This window comes from Saccostrea cucullata, unplaced genomic scaffold, assembly GCF_032062105.1.
Source record: "Saccostrea cucullata isolate Sc308-1 unplaced genomic scaffold, CSIRO_AGI_Scuc_v1 ctg8308, whole genome shotgun sequence".
Classification (NCBI taxonomy): domain Eukaryota; kingdom Metazoa; phylum Mollusca; class Bivalvia; order Ostreida; family Ostreidae; genus Saccostrea; species Saccostrea cuccullata.
The window spans coordinates 17,017-36,740 of NW_026940156.1; the positions used below are offsets into that span (position 1 = coordinate 17,017).

At 34.0% G+C, this 19,724-nt stretch overlaps 1 protein-coding gene across 1 annotated transcript in view; it reads left to right on the forward strand.

Moving 5' to 3' along the window:
• LOC134254889 (uncharacterized) overlaps positions 1-19,724 on the forward strand; it is an 89,233-nt gene that overhangs the window by 15,762 nt on the left and 53,747 nt on the right. The window contains exons 7-9 of the mRNA XM_062737420.1: positions 1,155-1,205; positions 12,880-13,368; positions 13,713-13,943. Of these exons, the coding sequence (XP_062593404.1) occupies positions 1,155-1,205; positions 12,880-13,368; positions 13,713-13,943 (771 nt within the window). The remainder of the gene's footprint in view (positions 1-1,154; positions 1,206-12,879; positions 13,369-13,712; positions 13,944-19,724) is intronic.

Sequence of the window (19,724 nt, forward strand, 5' to 3'; positions counted from 1 at the left end):
ATCTGTGGGGCCATGAGTGCCGAATTTAGACAAAATTAGCAGCTCCCCACCGGCAAGAGGTTGCTTTTCCATATGAGGAAGAATTCTCGAGGGGGGCTTAAACTACAAATAAAACAAATACAAACAGACAATACACTATGTACATGACTTTGCAACGTTTCAGTCGGCTTCAAACCAACAGACGACATTGTGGGCAGTAAATGTAGATACACTTTACCGTGTACCGTTCTACACCTCCAACTGTTTTCAGAATGAATTTTTTAACAATAAAAATTGTTTTTCACATTATCCATTCCAGAGTAATTGTCCATTTTGATGATCGAGTCACGATAGCAGTCAAAGATTCAAAAGGCACTTTGAGGACAGTGTCTGATAAATACAATTTAAATGAATGTGTGTATGTTTATATGCTGTTTTTTGTTGTTCCATCTCTACCATACTCTACCAGTAAAAGTATAATATATTAGACCTTCAGAAGGTTTAAATATATAAATATTTACATCCGTTGAATATTTTCTCCTTTATTTCTTAAGAAACCCCATTGCGTTAATCACTGCATGAACTATGTTGCCTGTATGTTGCCTGTACAGGTATCTTGATCAGTGGCTGTTCCATCATTGAAACGTATAAAGAAGTTCGAATCATTAATACAATAATTAATCTTTTTAATCCTACTTTAAGTGATTATTTAAACAGATACAGATATAAATAATAAAATGCTTTCTTTGTTTGTTATTACTGGAATTAACGGTCGCAGCTATTGCAGAAAAAAAAATACATATGCATTTTTTCTGCAACAGCTGCTTCCGTTAATTCCAGTAATAACAAACAAAGAAAGCATTTTATTGTTTAAATAATGTATAGGAAGAATAAGAAAAATTGATATATCGCTGAGGATTTGAGATAACTCTTGCAAATGAAAAAGTCGTCTAAATGTGTTCAAAATACAATTACTGTGTACATGTCAGAAAATCCTGTTTGCCATCACATTGACAGATTTAAACATTTTATAATCATGATAATAGAGATCCGTTGAAGTGGTATAAGTAAAATGATTTTTCAATTATGAATGCTTCAAGTGAAAATAGGACCATTGAATGTCTTTATAGTATAATATCTTTTAAAAAATTAATTGCGATATTATTTCCTTGTAGATCTCTCTCACTTTGTGGGCGATTACAGGGTTTGGAAAACAAAGATATCAGGTGAGCGTCTATACAGAAAAACAGAAACTAGTTGTATTTAACTAACATGTATTCTTTAAAATAGCTTAATTGCCAAGCCTTACAAGTATTCTTTTAAATATCTCTTGAACTGTACAGTAACAAGGATTGGATTTCACCGATAGAATAATTAAGTTTCATGTTATATATAATTATCATTTAGCGTATAAAATATTTCAATGACATTAATTTTGATACTAGAAATTTTGCATTGCTTTAGCGCTATTAGTATCAAAACGTTAAAAAAAACCTACATTTTCTAGTTCATATAATCCCCTATTCATTCTTTATGTCAAGAATGTTTCCTTGGAAAGCGAGTCTATAGATCGTTTTTTAAAATAATTAATTTCTTTTATAAAGCTTATGACTAAGTAAAACCCATATCCACTTCATTCTTACGCCGCGGGTATGAATCTCACTGTAGGATGTGGAGACCGGTCCTTCGGATCAGACCCTATAAACAGAGCACAGGGGTCGGTAACATACTGTATTTGATTTTATGTAATCACTATATATGTATGCAAATAGTGATTACGTAAAATCAAATACAGTATGTTACCGGCCCCTGTGAAACAGAGGTCCCGTGTCACAGTAGGCGTTGGAACGAAAAACTTAAGATCTTTCCTGCTCAATGATTCTGAGTGCCGAGTACAGAACAAAAGTTGCAGCTCTCCACCGGCAAGCGGTGGCGTCTCCATATGAGTGAAAAAATCTCGAGAGGGACGCTAAACAATATACGATCAATCGATCAAACAATCATAAGTAGCGTTTTGAAATACTTATAAAACCAGTATTGATTACAGGCTCAGATCAAGGAACTTTTAGCAGTTGGTGGATAAACTAAAGTCAAAAATTCTATTTTAGAAATATTTTGACAAAGAAGAAATATTAATATGATTTCTATTCTCAAATATGAAAAAAAAATATTGTTATTGGGGTGGGCAAAGTGGGGTTGGAGGTGGGTAGGGGTTGTTAAGCTTCTTCCTGGAGAGATTTATGAGTGAACTGTAGACTGTAGCTTTAGATAATGATGACAGTCATTAGAAAAGGAGAGGGGTTGACACATTTTGTTTGTCAGATTTTACACATGTATGTTCAGGTCTCCATATATATCTACATTGTATTTCTAGTTTGACAAGCAAATTACAACAATTGTGGCCCCCCGCTTTCCATGTTTTTGTGGGTGAGATGTCAAATATGGGCGCCCTATCATATGTCATTTAGAAATCACTAAATTTGATTTAAAAAAAATATCGTCAATCGTGAAGGTCAAGGTCAAGGAGTCAGAAATCATAGTATGCTCGGGAATATCTTATAGTTAATGCACATGTCAAATATGAAAGCCCTATCTCTTCTCAATCAAAAGTCAAAAGGAACAAGTTGTGTTTGGGAAACACTGATGACCACGCATGGAAACAAAGCAAATATTTATCTGTCTTAGAATGTAAATTCAATATATTGATACCCAAATTTTAATCAGAAGTCTGTCGAGACTGTAGCTTTACTGGTTTGTACTTATAATAAAGGAAGAAAAAAGTGACAGTTGGGACATAAAACTTTACAACAGCAATAAACAGAATAATGATCCTTGATTAAGTCTTTTTTTGTGGCAAGGTTGCAATAAGACTACATGTACAACTGTAGGAGTAGATTTCTAGATTTTTTAAAAATAATTTTCAATTTTAGATTACAATGCAATCACAGGGTTTCTTCGAAATCAAAAATACAAAACTGATAATTATGTATCCAGTATAGTCTACTACTTGCTCGCCAAATTATATTATCATCTGACTTAAACTGTAATTGGAGTAGCATGTAAAAAGTATTTCACAGAAATTTCTATTTTTAGCAACCAAAACAACACTGTTTATTCAAAATAAAAACCGATAAAGTGAATTATGCATCTTAGTGTAGGTAATCTACTTGTATGACATGTTATATTGAAATCAAACCAAACCTGTAGGAGGAGTACCATTTTAAGAGTATTTCATAGAAATATTTATTTTTAGTAACCACGGCAATATCGTTCATTGAAATCAAAATCCGATATACAGAAGTATGTATCTAATAGTGTAATTTCCTTGTGTGCAAAGTTATATTGAAATCAAACCAAAACTGTACACGGAGTAGTACATGTATTTTGAAAGTATTTCAAAAAATTTCTATTTTTAGTAACCACGGAATCACCGTTCATTGAAATCAAAAACAGATACACAGAATCATGTACCGGTATCTTAATGTAGTCTACTTGTGTGCCAAGTTATATTGAAATCAGACCAAAACTGTAGGTAGGAGGCGTAGTATTTTGAAAAATTCTGAAATTTTGTGAAGTATGAAAGCCCTAGTCCCTACCATTCAAAAGTTATAGCCAATAATCAAGTTTTTGTAAAGTAGGTCAAACATCAAAGTCATAGGGTCAAAGTTGTTGATATCCAATGAAAGGCATTGTCACAAGGAATAAATATATAAATTATAAAAGCCTTAACCCTTCATAAGCTATGGTCATGTTTTTTTGTATAGTAGGTCAAACTCAAAGGTCAAGGTTAGAAGGTCAAAAATCTTGTTATCCAATGAAAGTTCTTGTCACAAGGAATAAATATGTGAAGAATGAAAGCCCTGGCCCTTACCATTCAAAAGTGATGGCCAATGTAAAATGTTTAAAAAAGTAGGTCAAACTGCAAGGTTAAAGTCAAAGGGTCTACATGTAAGTGCTTGATATCTAATGAAAGATCTTGTCACTAGGAATAAATATGTGAAATATGAAAGCCCTAGGCCTAACCCTTCAAAAGTGATGGCCAAGGTAAAAGTTTTTAAAAAGTAGGCCAAACCTCAAGGTCAAGGTCAGAAGGTCTTGTTATCCAATGAAAAGAATACACACAAGGATTACATATGTGAAGTATGAAAGCCTTAATCCTTACCGTTCAAAAGTTATGGCCAAGCATAAAGTTTTTTCATAAGGACAGAAATCTCCAAGGTCAAGGTAAAAAAGTCAAAGTTGCTGATATCCAATGAAAGGCCTTACCACAATAAATACACATATGAAATATAAAAGTCCCAGTATCTACCGTTCAAAGGTTATGACCAAAGTAAAAATTAAAAAAAATTGTGTAAAAATGGGTCAAACTCCAAAGTCAAGGTTAATAGGTCAATATCGGTGGTACCCAAAAGAAAGGTGTTGTCACAGGGAATACACATGTGACATTTGAAAGTCATAGGTCTGCTAAACCAAAAGTTATGGGCAAGGTTAAAGTTTTCGTGACGGACGGGCAGACAGACCGACTGACAGACAGACAAATGAGATTTACATGTCGCGAAAGCGGGGGACAATAAGCTGATTATTGGCCTGCATATTTCCAACTCTGCCAGTTAATGTTCTGAGGTCGTATAACTTCCTGCCAATTTAAAAGGGATCTTCATTTTCTAAGGGGAGTATCTAATGTCATTTTTCAGTTTCTTTACGATTCTAAGTCACTGCTATAATCAATAATTTTCGTGAATAAGAGACTAAACATGACTAACTCAGCTTGTATTTTAACAATAGGGATTCAATATGTATATTACAGTATAATTTGTCCAAACCGCTACCGCCGGTTCCATAAAATTTGGCCGGTTTAGACAGAATCCTAGTGCAGGAAAAATGCAGGAAAATATTAATTTTGAAAATTTCGTTGTTTATTTACAAGTACATCATATACATAATATATAATATAATAATATGATGAAATCAATCAATATTTTGGAGTCTGGAACTATAAAATAGTCTCATTTTACTAACTGTTTTTTCTTGTTTGTTCACGAAAATTGAAAGTCGGGTGAAATGTTACCGAAATCAAACTCTACAGGCACGCATAATATAGGCCTACTATATATCAAGCGGACTGGGTTTCATTTGTCAAAGAGCTCATTCAATGTAAAAACAGTAATGCACAATTATTGACGATATACTAAATATTGGATTGAACTTTTAATTTTTATGTAAAAAATTACGTCTTATATTATTATTATTATATTCGGAATGTTTCGGGCATACTCATATACGTAATGCAAAGTTAGCGTTCAATAAAACGTCAAGATATTCAACGCTAAAATTTTCTAGATTTTTGGTAGTATTTTATTAGAGACTATTTATTAGCTATATAATAATGCACAATTATTGACGATATACTAAATATTGGATTGAACTTTTAATTTTTATGTAAAAAATTACGTCTTCCCCAACAGTGCTATGGCACCATTTTGAAATGCGTTCGATTTTCGATCCCGATTTATATTTTGTTCGCGTACATATATTTTTTTGTATTTATGGTATAATGAGGTAAAAGGACTTAAAACAAAATTAGTTTTTTTAAAATTGTAATTCTATCATATACTAGTAATATTTTTTTTTCATCTGGACTGTGTTACCACCGCATTTCACTGAGTTCGTCTCATGGCACTGTTATTATCACATCCACCACGAAAGGTGTTAATTGCTTTGAAGTAACTCAGGTTTGGCCGGATTAGAGGAAATAATTACTATTAATTATGAGCAGTTGGGACCGGTATGGCCGTTCGGAATACAGAATTGACAGTATCCGGAGTACACAGAATTTTTTCTAATGAATTTGTTAAAGAAGTGCATGGGACTAAAATTTAAAGACGGAATGGACAAAAATCCGGAGTACTCAGAGTCCGGATTAGAAAAATTTTACTGTATATATCGTTTATGATAATATTTGTATATTTTTAGTGATTTAATCTAAATTAATATATTTCGTTTTCCGTTCCGTTCCGCTTTCCGTTCCGTTTTCCGTTCCGCGTTTTAGAAACACCCCCAAAAATACACATATGAAATATAAAGTCCTAGTATCTACCGTTCAAGAGTTATGACCAATGTAAAAATTAAAAAGTTTTGTGTAAAAAAGGGCCAAACTCCAAGGTTAAGGTTCAAAGGTCAATTATGGTGGTACCCAAAGAAAGGTTTTGTCACAGGGAATACACATGTGAAATATGAAAGTCATATCTCTACTAAATCAAAAGTTATGGACAAGGTTTAATGACGGACGGGCAGACAGACAGACTGAGAGACAGACAAATGAAATTTAATGTCTCCTCGCTTTCGCGTAAGCGGGGGACGTATAAGCTAATTATTGACCTGCATATTTCCAACTCTGCCAGTTAATGTTTTGAAGTCGTATAACGTCCTGCCAATTTAAAAGGGATCTTTTTTTCTAAGGGGAGTATCCAATGCTATTTTTCAGTTTCTTTACTTTGTACATTCCCGGTAGTAAAGAAAACAGATCCCACCACCGACTCCCCTTTGGTCCGTGGATTGACTTAAGCTGTAATGTCTGCACTGTGAAACTGCCTGTACATATCCAGCCATCTTATTGTGATCAAGGCTGCAAACACTAGAATGTCTCTAAATGTTCTTTGAAATAATATGTGAATACGTATTATGTAAATGTTGATGTTATATTACTAGTCATTATATCTCTATTTTTGTTAATAAAGATTAACATTGAATAAACAATTTATGTGTCCTGCTCTTAGCAAAAAGTACAGGGATTTGAAGATTGAAGTGGACCTGTCCATGATCCGCTCCTCTGTCCTTCTGTGATTCTTTAGTCTCCTGATGATATGTATAAGAGTTCTAAGAGTCGTATGATTAATTTTAATTAAATATCGTAATATGATCGTACACGTGTCTCAGAAAATATAATTAATTTGAGATCAAATGAAATTTAGGCATCGTAGAATTAACTTCTTTAGATTTCTAATGAAAGGTACGTATATCCAGGATTCCTCTAAATCATAGAAAGACCCCGAACAGATGGACGATCAAAGTCACAAGTTTTATGTAGAATAAAAGCTAAAAAATAATCTTGTGCTTTTTTTTTCTCGAAGAATTGTTTTTTATTATAACATATTGACTCTTCCTCCTCAAACTTCAGTGGCTGAGGTATAACAAGGGTAATTTAGGCTGGAGTCCAAAATGAGATTGACCCGATTATAATACCGATATTTTTGATATGGTGTAAACTGTCAAACTATTGATTAAATTAAAAAGGGTTGATATGCTTTGAAAATTTGAAAGTATTTTCTAAATCATGCATTAAAGAGACTTTTTATCTACATGGCAGGGTACACGAACATTTTCATTCTTGTGGTAATTTACGTATATATCTTGGTTTGGTTTTATTTCACGAAGAACGTGTGTTCAACATTTACTATTAACATTCTTACCTTGTCTTTGGAGGCGTCTGTTTTTCTCTGCCCTAATAGTGGAGTGACAAGACCATCAAAAATTTGAATTTAATGTACCACCCTACCCTACGGCTGATTTGTTCTTTTTTGGTCAGATTTATTATCAAGCAATAATTTTTGTCCGCTCGTAGAAAATTCTATGGTCAAAATTTAAAATAAAAGATGGTCAAAAATCAATGTATAACCACGTAGTTTGGGTCTAAAAGATGTGTCGTTGATCGGGCAAGAGGGAATGTTGGCAGGGGAAGTGAGTGGCGTCGTTGGCCGAAGTAGTAGAGCCGTATTCCAAGGACTCTTCCCGATAACATACAAAGGTCCAAAGTAACGAGTAATCTGGTTTCCGAGTTTATTAATAAATGCATTTAATTAAATGATGGACAACAATTTTAACATTCAAGAAATACAAGCGGGGAACACAGATGGAAGTGGCCAGTAATGTGTTTGGCCTCCGAACTAACAAATACAATTTAGATACTAGTATATAAAAGAATTCTATGGAAACAATTATCAAATTGAGTGACAAAATGACATGTGTTGAGCAAATTATACAATCTGTTAAAAGGTTTGATAAGATGAACATGAGAGAAACACCAATTAAATAATTACATGTTTGTTTCTATAAAGTATTAGAGATTAGTGAAGGCTAACACTCTGTCCCTGTGTAGTTCACGATAATTGTCCTTAGAGTGTCACTATGCAATTAAGTAAAATTTAGTGTTTCATATTCTAACAACTAATAAAGATTTAGAAATAATTTCAATGAACATAACAGTTGACACAGATTTAAGTTCAAAATAAAAGTCCAAAAGAAATATTGTAAAAAGCAAATTCAAGGAATTGTGGTCCCCCGCTTTCTGTATCTTTGTGGGTGAGATGTCATTATTTATGACATATTGTGCGTAATATGAACATCCTATCATATGTCATTTATTTTGAAATCATCACTGAACTCCAAGGCCAAGGTGAAAGGGTCAAAGTTTTTGGTTTTCAATGAAAGGTCTTCTCACAAGGATTATGTATGTAAAGTAATGAAAGCCCTAGCCCTTACCATTCAAAAGTTATGGCCAAGGTTAAAGTTTTTTATAAGTATGAAAAATTTCCAAGGTCAAAAGGTCAAGGTTGTTGGTATCCAATGAAAGATCTTTTCACAAAGAATATATATGTGAAATATGAAAGTCCTAGTATCTACCATTCAAAAGTTATTACCAGAGTAAAAGGTTGGAATTTTTGTGTAAAAAGGGGTCATACTCCAAGGTCATGGTCAATATGTACCAAAAGAAAGGTCTTACGACAAAAAATACATATGTGAAAAATGAAAGTCCTAGTATTGGCAATTCAAAAGTTGTGACTAAGGTCAAAGTTCTTGAAAAAAGTCTTACTCAAAGGTCAAGGTCAAAGGGTCAAAGTTCATGGTATCTAATGAAAGATCTTCTTACAAGGACTACATATGTGAAGTATGAAAGCCCTAGCCCTTACCATTCAAAAGTTATGGCCAAGGTTAAAGTTTTTTATAAGTATGAAAAATTTCCAAGGTCAAAAGGTCAAGGTTGTTGGTATCCAATGAAAGATCTTTTCACAAAGAATGTATATATGAAATATGAAAGTCCTAGTATCTACCATTCAAAAGTTATTGCCAGATTAAAAGTTTGGAATTTTTGTGTAAAAAGGGGTTAAACTCCAAGGTAAAGGTCAATATGTTTAAATTGGTGGTACCCAAAGAAAGGTCTTGCCACATAGAATACATATGTGAAAAATGAAAGTCCTAGTATTGGCAATTCAAAAGTTGTGACCAAGGTCAAAGTTCTTGAAAAAAGTCTTACTCAAAGGTCAAGGTCAAAGGGTCAAAGTTCATGGTATCTAATGAAAGGTCTTCTTACAAGGACTATATATGTGAAGTATGAAAGCCCTAGTCCTAACCGTTCAAGGTTTATGGTCGAGAGTAAAGTTTTTCAAAAGGTGGTAAATCTCCAATGTCAAGGTCAAAGTTGTTGGTATCCAATGAAAGGTCTTGTCACAAATATATATATGTGAATTATGAAAGTCCTAGTTTCTATCATTCAAAAGATATGGCCAAAGAAAAAGTTAGGATTTTTTGTGTAAAAGTGGGTCAAACTCAAAGGTCAAGGTCAAAAGGTCAAATTTGGTGGTACCCAAAGAAAGGTCTTGACGCAAAGAATACACTTGTGAAATATGAGCTCCGCTAAATCAAAAGTTATGGGTAAGGTTAAAGTTTTTGTGACGGACTGACAGACGGACAGACTGACAGACTGACGGACAGACGAATGAGATTTAACGTCCCCTCGCTTTCGCGAAGGCGGGGGACAAAAAGGGTCAATTCTGCACGGTGATAGTATTGTGAGCGTGTAGATTTGGACGGTACTAAGATTTCGTCTGGAACTGCATCCGTTGTTTGCAGAGCGAACGGGGTAAGGGAATGTTGGCGTAGAGGGCACGAGGTATAAAGTAAAGGCGCTGTGTGGCCGTAAGGTAAAAATGAAGTATACAGTAGGTGTGCCTTATTCCCAAGGGTCCACCAATATGCAATTCCAGAGATAAAACAAAGGATGAAGGGTTCCGAATTTATTAGATGAGTCTCAACCATGGCAACAGTTAATATAAATCAACAAACAGACATATTAAAATGATCGAGTCGGATATGGCCGAAGTGGCCCCGGACTCAGAGTCCTGACGAGTCGGACGTGGCCGAGGCTGGCCTCCGTTTATTCCAGATTAAAGGCCCTGTAACACCAAGCTGCGTTCACACGGAGTCATTACAACGTTGTTAAATTTTTAAAATCGCCGTGAAATCGCAGGAAAATTGCACAGATTTCTGTTCAATTTTCACAATATGAAGATGTCATGGCGTCCTTACGGCGACGGATGCGATTCTACGGCGATCTCATGGCGTTCTACTGCGTTCCCACGGAGATCTCTCTGCGATTGACTGCGCTTCCGCGGAGTTTTCACGGCGCATTAGGAGTTTTCACCTCGTGTTCACGGCGTTCTCACTGCGCTTGCTGCGTTCACAGTACGTTCACAATGCGTTCTATAAACATTGATATATATTCAGAAGGAATGTAAAACATTTTTGTTTAAAAATTCGAGTAACACGATGAAAAGACTTCTAATGACGCCAAGAAATATTCTAGATAATTAAAAATGCTCTATTTAAATAATTTAGTACTAAATAATTAGTAGTTAATAGTTTTATGATTAAACTCCTTTTTTCCAATTTATCGGTTCGGATGTGTTGTTAGATTTTCTTTAATTTTATTAAGTAAAAAAATAAACACAATGAAAAGTTTTCCACAAAATTTAAGTGAAACAACAGAACAAGTTCTGGTGTAATTTTCTCTGGAATTATTGCTGATCAAATATGATCCTATTGCTCTTGTTTGTGAGCTGGTTGACACCGGTCTAACAACGCCGTGAAAGCGCATTGTGATCGCCAACGGACGCTGTAGAGACGACCTGGGAGCGCAATGATCGCAATGACAATTCGGTGCTGTCGCTGTGTAATCGCAGTCGAAAAAATCACAAGACGATAAATATCATTAGATGCGCCGTAAAAACGCGATGGAAACGCAGTGACATCTCCAAGGACTCCGTGACATCTGCTTCAGGTCTCCGTGGAAGCGCAGTCTATTATCACTGCGTTTGTGCCGCGATCATGTGCGTCTTCAAAGCGTTCGTACGGAGCTCCCACTACGTTGTCGGAGACCTCACTGCGCTGCTACAGCGAACATACTACGTTTCTACTGTGTTTTTATCAGACCGCGATCACACGGCGCTTACTTTGTGCATGCCCAAAGTGATCGCCGTCCCCTGGCGTTCTAGAAGAAAGCAATACCAATCATGCAAGATACCTTGTTCAAACACGTATAAATATACAAATATACTTAATTGAATACAAATGTAAATGACCTTTCTTTTTTCATTATTTTTAAAATAATTTTTTAATATTCTTTAAAAAAAAACAATATAAAATTGATGCCAAAAAGCCAGGATGTCCAAATGATAACAAGATTGTTTGGGCATGTGAAAGAAAAGTGACATGTTTGTCCTTTACGTATTTTTTTTAAATTGAAAAAAGGAAAATTACTTTCAAATGCTCATCAATTTAAATTCAAACTGAATATTAGCTTATTATCTTATTAATTATAGAAGCCAATTTAATATATTTATCAGTATTTTGATCAAAGAGAGTCTCTTTCTTAGATATGATGGGATTCTACAATCCGTTTCCAGTTACACATTTTTAGATCAAGTAGAATACAAGACTTAGTGTGCGGTTTGATCAGAAACCATTGTCTTATAAATCTTTCTAACGCTTAAGTAAACATTCGTTTTCAATATCGCATATTTTTTATAACAAAACATGATTTTTTAAAGGGGGGGGGGCAAATAATATTCCTGATTAATTTTGCATTTTAAATTTAGATATCTGTAGCTATCCTATCACACACACATTGATATTCTTTTAAAATCAATAATGAATCTTTGAAAAAAATATTATCAACAAGTAAAATAAACCACTTAAATAAACCCCCACTTTTCAATTTCATCGCAAGTTAAAAAAGAAATTTGACCTGAGAAAACTCTACGACCGTGCGAAAATTTACGAGGAGGGATGTCTCTTTTATAAAATATAACTTTCAGCCGTAGGGTACGACGGTCCATTAAACTCGAAAACTAGGCATCTTTTTCTAGGAGTGTCACTCCACTATAAAGAAATACTGCCAAATTCTATTCAATAGGACAAATTAATTTCTTTCAAACGTACCCGTAGCATTAACGTATCTTGCTACAATAAAGTTGTTCACATTCCAGAAAAAAAATCAATTTCTATATTAATGTAAGCAATATGAATAAAATAAGCTAATAACGATTTTCTCAAAATTTCTCCCCCCCCCCCACCCCCCAACACCCGAAAATAATTTAAAGAGTATTTAAAGAGAAATTATAAAAAAGTACATATATAAAGGAAATCAAAGCTTATTTGTTATCAAAAATTTTTGATTTCAGCATAATTTAATTACAATCAATTGAATCATAAATTAAACACGTATATCAGTCTATGAATCAGTTTGTTTCGATAGAGAGAGAGAGAGATAAAGAGAGAGAGAGAAACAATTAAAAGACGGATTGCCATATTTTGTTTCAAGATGGTGTAATGAAATAGTGTAATAATGGCTTACATGATCATTTATATATTCAAATACTATTGATAGAAAACATACTGAATAAAATTCTAATGAAGTTTAATTTTGTTGTCAAGGAAGTTTTTAGCCCCCCACCCCACCCCCCCTGAAAATATTTGCTTGCACCACTTGAATTATAACCCTCTTTAGACTACATGTATGCACATATCCCATTTCAGTGAGTTGATCATTGTATGTTCAATTTCTAGATCCGTTCTCCACACTGACTGATGACGAGGTGTTGGTGTTATTCTGTTTTCTGTGTTCTGACTGCGGTCCTCCTGACTTCACTAACACAGAGTGGCTGGACATACTTAATGAGATACGACAGTACGCGTACGTTCAACAGAACGTGTACCGTAACTATAATCCTGTAACAAGTGAGGAAGCACAGCAGACTCTGGACAGACTGAAGTCAAGTGATTACCTTTGGGAAGATCAGGACAAGATAACGGAGGACACAAAGGATGAGACAATGTATTGGATAGCATCAATAGACATTAATATACCAATCTATCACAGTAGTTATGACACAGCCAGTGTGTACCTGAGATCACGGAGATACAACAGAAAACCTGGAGAGAAGTGTGTCACTAGTCCTGTCTGGGATCGCTTACTGATACGCCGTCTACAGATGAACATACTGACTCACGTCACCATGGAGGACACGGATATATATGATGAGATACACAAGATATGTAAGTCTTTGTAAAGAAATGTAATTTTTCTCAAAATACAGAAAATGTTTCAATTGATTGATTGAATTCTAAAGATTGGTATATTTATAAACGTACGTTACTTTAAACGTTCCATGATATGATTCCTAAGATGTTGACCATTGATGAGGCTTGTACATTATGGCTGATGCTTTCATTCCATCTCCGGAAGCTTTACAATTTTTTTTTAATTCTGACAACTGAGATTCTTTATTGGATTATCTGTATACATGATATACTTTTGTATAACTTTAATTCCTTAGAAATATTTTGGTGGAAATTATATGTATAACAGTGTGACAATACTCGATCATCTTCTTCTACAGTGAATATTTCAAACCAGATACTAAAGGAGAGTGAGGATAAAAGAAAAGAGTTTCTATCGGATCTAAGAAGAGAAGGGGAGGCTGTACATTACGGAGGGAGATCACAGGACAGTGTCGATCACGTGACGTGGCTCTGGAGATACGGGAGACCTGACATCGTGAGATCCTGTATAGGTCTCCATCCACACTGGGATATTTACATCATCGACAACAAAGCTTACAGAAAATCAAGTACGAAAATTAATATATTTGAAATGTTTTATTCAGGTTTATTACAGTTTCTAACGTTGGAATTTTACAGTAAAATTATTAAAAATGCACGAAAAAAAGAGAGGGGGGGGGGGTAGAATGTTTTTCCGTAAATAAAAAAAAGTGTACAAACATGAAACTTAGCCGTATTCTGCACAATGCTGAAAATATTTTCCTAACGGTAATAAGTGTGTGTATTTTGTATAGGTCAATAACTACAAAAAGCACACACCGCATGTACAGGGAAACCTTGCACACTATTATATAGTAATTTTACACAGTGTTAAGTCTACATCATGTTCTGATCATGCAATCTGGGTGATAATGAAGTTGTTTCCAGAGAATGAACAATTCTGAAACCTGGTTATTCCCGATCTCTATCCCCACAATACATGAATATATTATCTTTAGTAAATTTTATATATATATTATCGATCCCCAGAAGTTAACCCCCTCGGATTTTTTTGTAAAAAGAATGACCGGTTAATGTTTATCATTCTAATGTAATTATATTTATATGTTCACATACCCCATATATATCTATCGTTCATTGGGACGGGTTGTTTTATGTGGGGATCCTAAAGGGGGGGGGGGACCGAGATGTAATTATGAAATCTAACCCTGTTACAGAAATAAACATACTTGTATTTAGTATGTATTTATAAATTTAGAAAATAATTAATTTTAGTTTCACAACTAAACAGTAAAAAAAAGCTACAACGTAAAATAGCGACATTCAAGAATCCAAACATATTTTAAAATACAGTGTTCCAAGTTGCGACTAAAACGGTCGCATTTGCGACCAAAAAATTGGTTTTGCGACTAGAAATTAAAACTAAGTCGCATTTTCGCGACTGAGAAAATTTGGGCTGGCAACGTCCATCTTTTTATGATCGGGATCGAGATTTACGTTTTCAAGAGTCTCTATCAAGACAATGTTTGAAGATATATACTTTAATTCACTTTCCAAAGCATCGTATGGACTTAGACCACATAATGTTATGACAGCATGCTGTAATAGTCAAGTTTGATAGAACCAGAAACCTATATACATTTTTTTCTGAGAGAGTGGCATCCAAACATCGTAAACTTCTTAGAGTTTCTCTGACTTTGTTATTAGAGCATTTGGTCAATGGCTTGCATATCACAATTAAGTGTTTTGGCAGCATTGATATGAGTTATGGTTAAGATACGTAGTTGTAAGTAAACAGGTAAACATGATAAACAATTGGCAAAATCCTGTCTTAACAACCGTCAAAGTTTTATTTTCTTTTGATTTAACTCTAATTCTAGGATCAGATTACTTGTGTTCTTCTGTGTACTATACAAAGGGTGGTTGTATTTAATGTTTAAAAAATATCTCGATACATCCTTCAACTAGCAATTTAAAAGATTTCTAGTCACAGTAATTAATAATCTTCATTAAAACATAACACATGTGGAAGTTAGTTCATTGTTTTAATTGTGTTATTTACATGTTTTCATCATGGCGAGTGAAAAATTTGATTATGGCGACCGGAAATTCTGAAATTGCGACCCAAAAAATTTTAGGTCGCCATTTAGCGACCTAAAAGTAAGTGCGACTTGGAGCACTGAAATATGAAGCTTTGTTTTCACAAAATATATTTCAGAAACATTTTCCTTGATCAGAGAAAAATGAGTTGGGTCTCCTTTAATAGTGTAATATTTCTAATTTTTAAAAATGTAAGTAAAACATGTAAATTTTCCCAGAAAGGCAAAAACTTTATAAGAACAAAACATAATGCATTGATAAAACCTGTTGGTCACTGTACAGTTACATTTCTTTTTTCAGCAGTTTATGTAAGATTCGACAAACCTCAGATAATTCTTTCATTGTCATCGAACAATAAAACACTTCAGATGAGGTACATTGTACATGTAGTTGTACATTGTACATCGACCGAGGCATGTCAAGTCATTTTGTGACTTAGATGGCCAGGTATGAATACGAAAGCCCTTAAGACTCATTCGAGATTCGAGGTTCGAAATACGAGATTCGAATTTCGAGTTTTGAGATTCAAGATCCGAATTAACCAATCAAAAGGCAGGTTCAACTTTGAATACACCACTTTTTTTTGTTTTACTATCAAGAAATCGTTTAATATATTTATGACAAATGGATCATTTGCTTAACGACGTTCGATCCTGATATTTAAAGTCTTAAACTTTTTTTGCCAAGTATATTTTTAGTTTCTACATACATAGCTTAATTAAAATTTAAGACAAGAAATGGGGGTTAATGTGCTTCTTTTGGCGCTACAGTACATTTAATATGACCTTTTTGCACTGAAATTTGTGTCTTAATTAAAAATTACATCTTCGACGTTTTCCCTCCAATATTTTTATCCAATTAAAGCATGAAACAAAATGAACTCAAAGTCTATTTAGAATAAGACACTTTAAAATTGTGACTACGAAAAAGTTTCAGATTGCTTCGCATAATTAATTATTTGACCTTTCTGCACTAAGAAAATGTAATTTTTCTGGTATTGAAAATTTAATAAGCAAGAAAATTATTTTAAAGTCTTAAACTTTTTCTGAATTTAAGCAAATAGCTCAAAGGTAACTTAAATATTTAGAAAATAACATCAGAAGTGGGGGTATATGATGTAAATTTTCAGATATTACTAAAAAAGTGTCAATTTTACGTTAAAATTGGCTCATTTTTTTCCAGGATTTTCAGAATATATCTACTATATTTGTCAAACTTCGTTGAAAGAATTCATAAGAAATAATTTAATAGACATTTCAGAACCAACATAACACATTTCACTGCAAAAAACAGCTTTGTGTGCAACCAGCATGGAAAAATGGGAATCTAAAATGAACAGTACTGTTGTAGTTCAAAAGGGAAAAAAACTGATCATTTTCTTCTAAAAAACCTTCCGCCACAAAATATAGTTCCTAGCTTAACTCTACTTGAATGGATTTTAATCGCGGTTTTTTCATTGAATATAGTTCAATTTGCATTGTAGAACTCAGATTTGATGTTAGAAATTAAAAATGACGCAGAAGTTTATAAATAAAGGACAGGACCAAAATCCGCTCAAAAACTCTGGATCGAACGTCCTTAAATAATAATGCAAGAAAAATTTTTTTTGTATTAAAACGAAATAAAAAGGAAATTTGGATTACAAGAAAAAATGATATATGTATGAAAACAAAATAAATCGTTGAATTTTAAATTGTGGAATGAGTAGGTCGACATTTTTTTTAAACAAGAACATTGATGAGGGAGAAAATTATTATTTATATGAAATACTAATGAGGATACATTTATTTACATTGTGCCCCCATTTCTTTACATTGTGCCCACAATAATTTTGCCGATTTATAGAATACTATAAAAATCATAACTATTAAATGCTTGGGGCCCCTCAATTTTGTGCCCCCTCAATAAAAACTTTCTGATGACTTTTTGTCCGTCGCTTGAAAAGTGGGGGGTATTAATTTTGTTTCCACACAATATCTCGAGAACGCTTTGGGCTTTCGCAATGAAATTTTGCATATCAACTCCCTATGAACTAAGAGGAACCTTATTTCAAGGTCAAAAGGTCAAAGGTCAAGGTCATAAATTCGCAAATTCTGTCTGTAATAAAACTTTCGTTTCTGCGCGATGTCTCGAGAACCCTTTGCTCTTTTGCAATGAAATTTTACATAACAACTTCCTGTGGCCTAAGAAAGACCCCTATTGATTTTAAGGTCAAAGGGTCAAAGTTCAAGGTCGTAAATTGATACATTCTATCTGTATGAAACAATATCCTTTCCGGGCGATATTTCAAGAAGATTTTGAGCTTTTGCAATGTAATTTTATACCAAAACTCCCTAGGACCTCTCTTACCCCTCTCAAAGTGTTCTGTCCCGTTAGTATTTATTGTATTAAATGTCGCTATTTTTAGCACGGGGGCATGAGGAGAGTTATTACGTGCAGGTTCTAAAGGTGGACTTTATATTCTTATTACATCTATTAGAACTGTACTGTGTATTAAAGGTTAAATTTGACACAATGCATTGTGTAACATTTTGATAAGATCAAACGTGAAAATATACATGTGTGTGACTTCATCTTTGCATATAATTTGTGTCTGTTTAAAGCAGTTCCGTGGTCTTGTGGTATGTCTCGCTTCATATGTGAGAGGGCCTGGGCTTGCATCTCGGACGATCTAATTTTTTTTTTTCGAAAAATTATTTTTTTACTAAATGATACTGTAGTATTAAGCATGCGAAATGAAAAATATATGAGGTTTGGCTTGAACAAACTCATGAAATCATCATTACAGTGAGATAAATATTCCATATAAAAAGAATCTTCTATACACATAATAAAGAATAGGCAATCAAATCTTTATGAATTATCCATATTGGAATATTTTTTTTGCTTATGTCAATCAGAATGCATTTAATAATTCTACAAATTCAGTCAAGGGGATATGACCCCTCCTCCCACCCAGCCCCTCCCTCTGAACTGCGCATGGTTTACTCTGTCCCTAAGCGGGAAACACAAAGTCTCCGAATTAGCTTGTTTGCTTTGTTTTTGGTTGTCAAACTGAAAATGTATGGCTGTGCCCCCCCCCCCCAATGGAATGATTGTTATGATTTTACTAGTATATTAAAGTACGAGTTTGGCTTTCCAGAAAGCCTGAAATGTCATCTCTTTGGTAACAATAATGTCAAAGAAATAAAACAGAAAGGGATATATTTTAATGCAATGAATATATGGATTATTACACCTGAAGTTCCCAAATGACTTATTCAGCAAACTCCACAGTAAAGTACGCAGTTTCTTATGGCCGCAATATATATGGAAAGCCTGGACGTCTGCGAGAGCACCCAAGGTGATTTTTGGTGAAATTTCATTCTAGCGGTCTTTGTGGTTCTGGGTGTTTACAATTTACTTAAATTCAAATACTTTCCTTCAATTATATTTTTCTTAACACAATACGGAATTATCAACAATAATTATCATTCATTTAAAAGCAGCTAATCATTAAAGTTTGACAGGAATTAATTTAATAAATCAAATTACAGACTGAAAAATTAACATAAAATTAGTGTTGACCACTCTTCTTTCATTTTTTGCAGAATCTAATTGTACATGGAAGCTTGTTCTTTTGTGCGAGAACCAGTTTTCCCTTCCCGTCAACAAATCTTTATATAGTAATCACGTCATTGTCAATTCTCCTTGTGTGGCTTACCCATTTAATAAGGCATATATATAGTACTGAGGATCAATATATATATACGACACATCGAAACTATAGATATCTATAAGCATCGTACTTCTTTTCTAAATTTTCCTTGGCTTTCAAATAGGCCTAAACCGAAAGAAGATCACACACTCCTAAGCTAGTTCTTCTAAAAGAAAACCAGTTTACAGGCTACTTGGAACTCCGTAACATTGAGGACTTCCGAAAGATTAATGGAGGCTGCACTTACACCAGGACTTTACTTCCGGCATGCAATCTTAATGTGTCATCTCCCAAGGGAGATGACAATAATATTATGGTCAGAGACTAAAATATAAAGAATAACAAAAACAATTCTACAGCTTAGCTTGACTCATCTATACTATTTGATATAAAATAAAACTAGAGGTACTGTGAGAGATGAGCTCACTAAATGATACCCCCCGCCTCCGATATGGTTATAACTGGTGAAAAAGTCCATGTTTTCCTGTGTCCGGGAAACCCAAAATATGTGTCCGATCAAAATGTAAAATATGAGGTGCCCAATGGCAATACG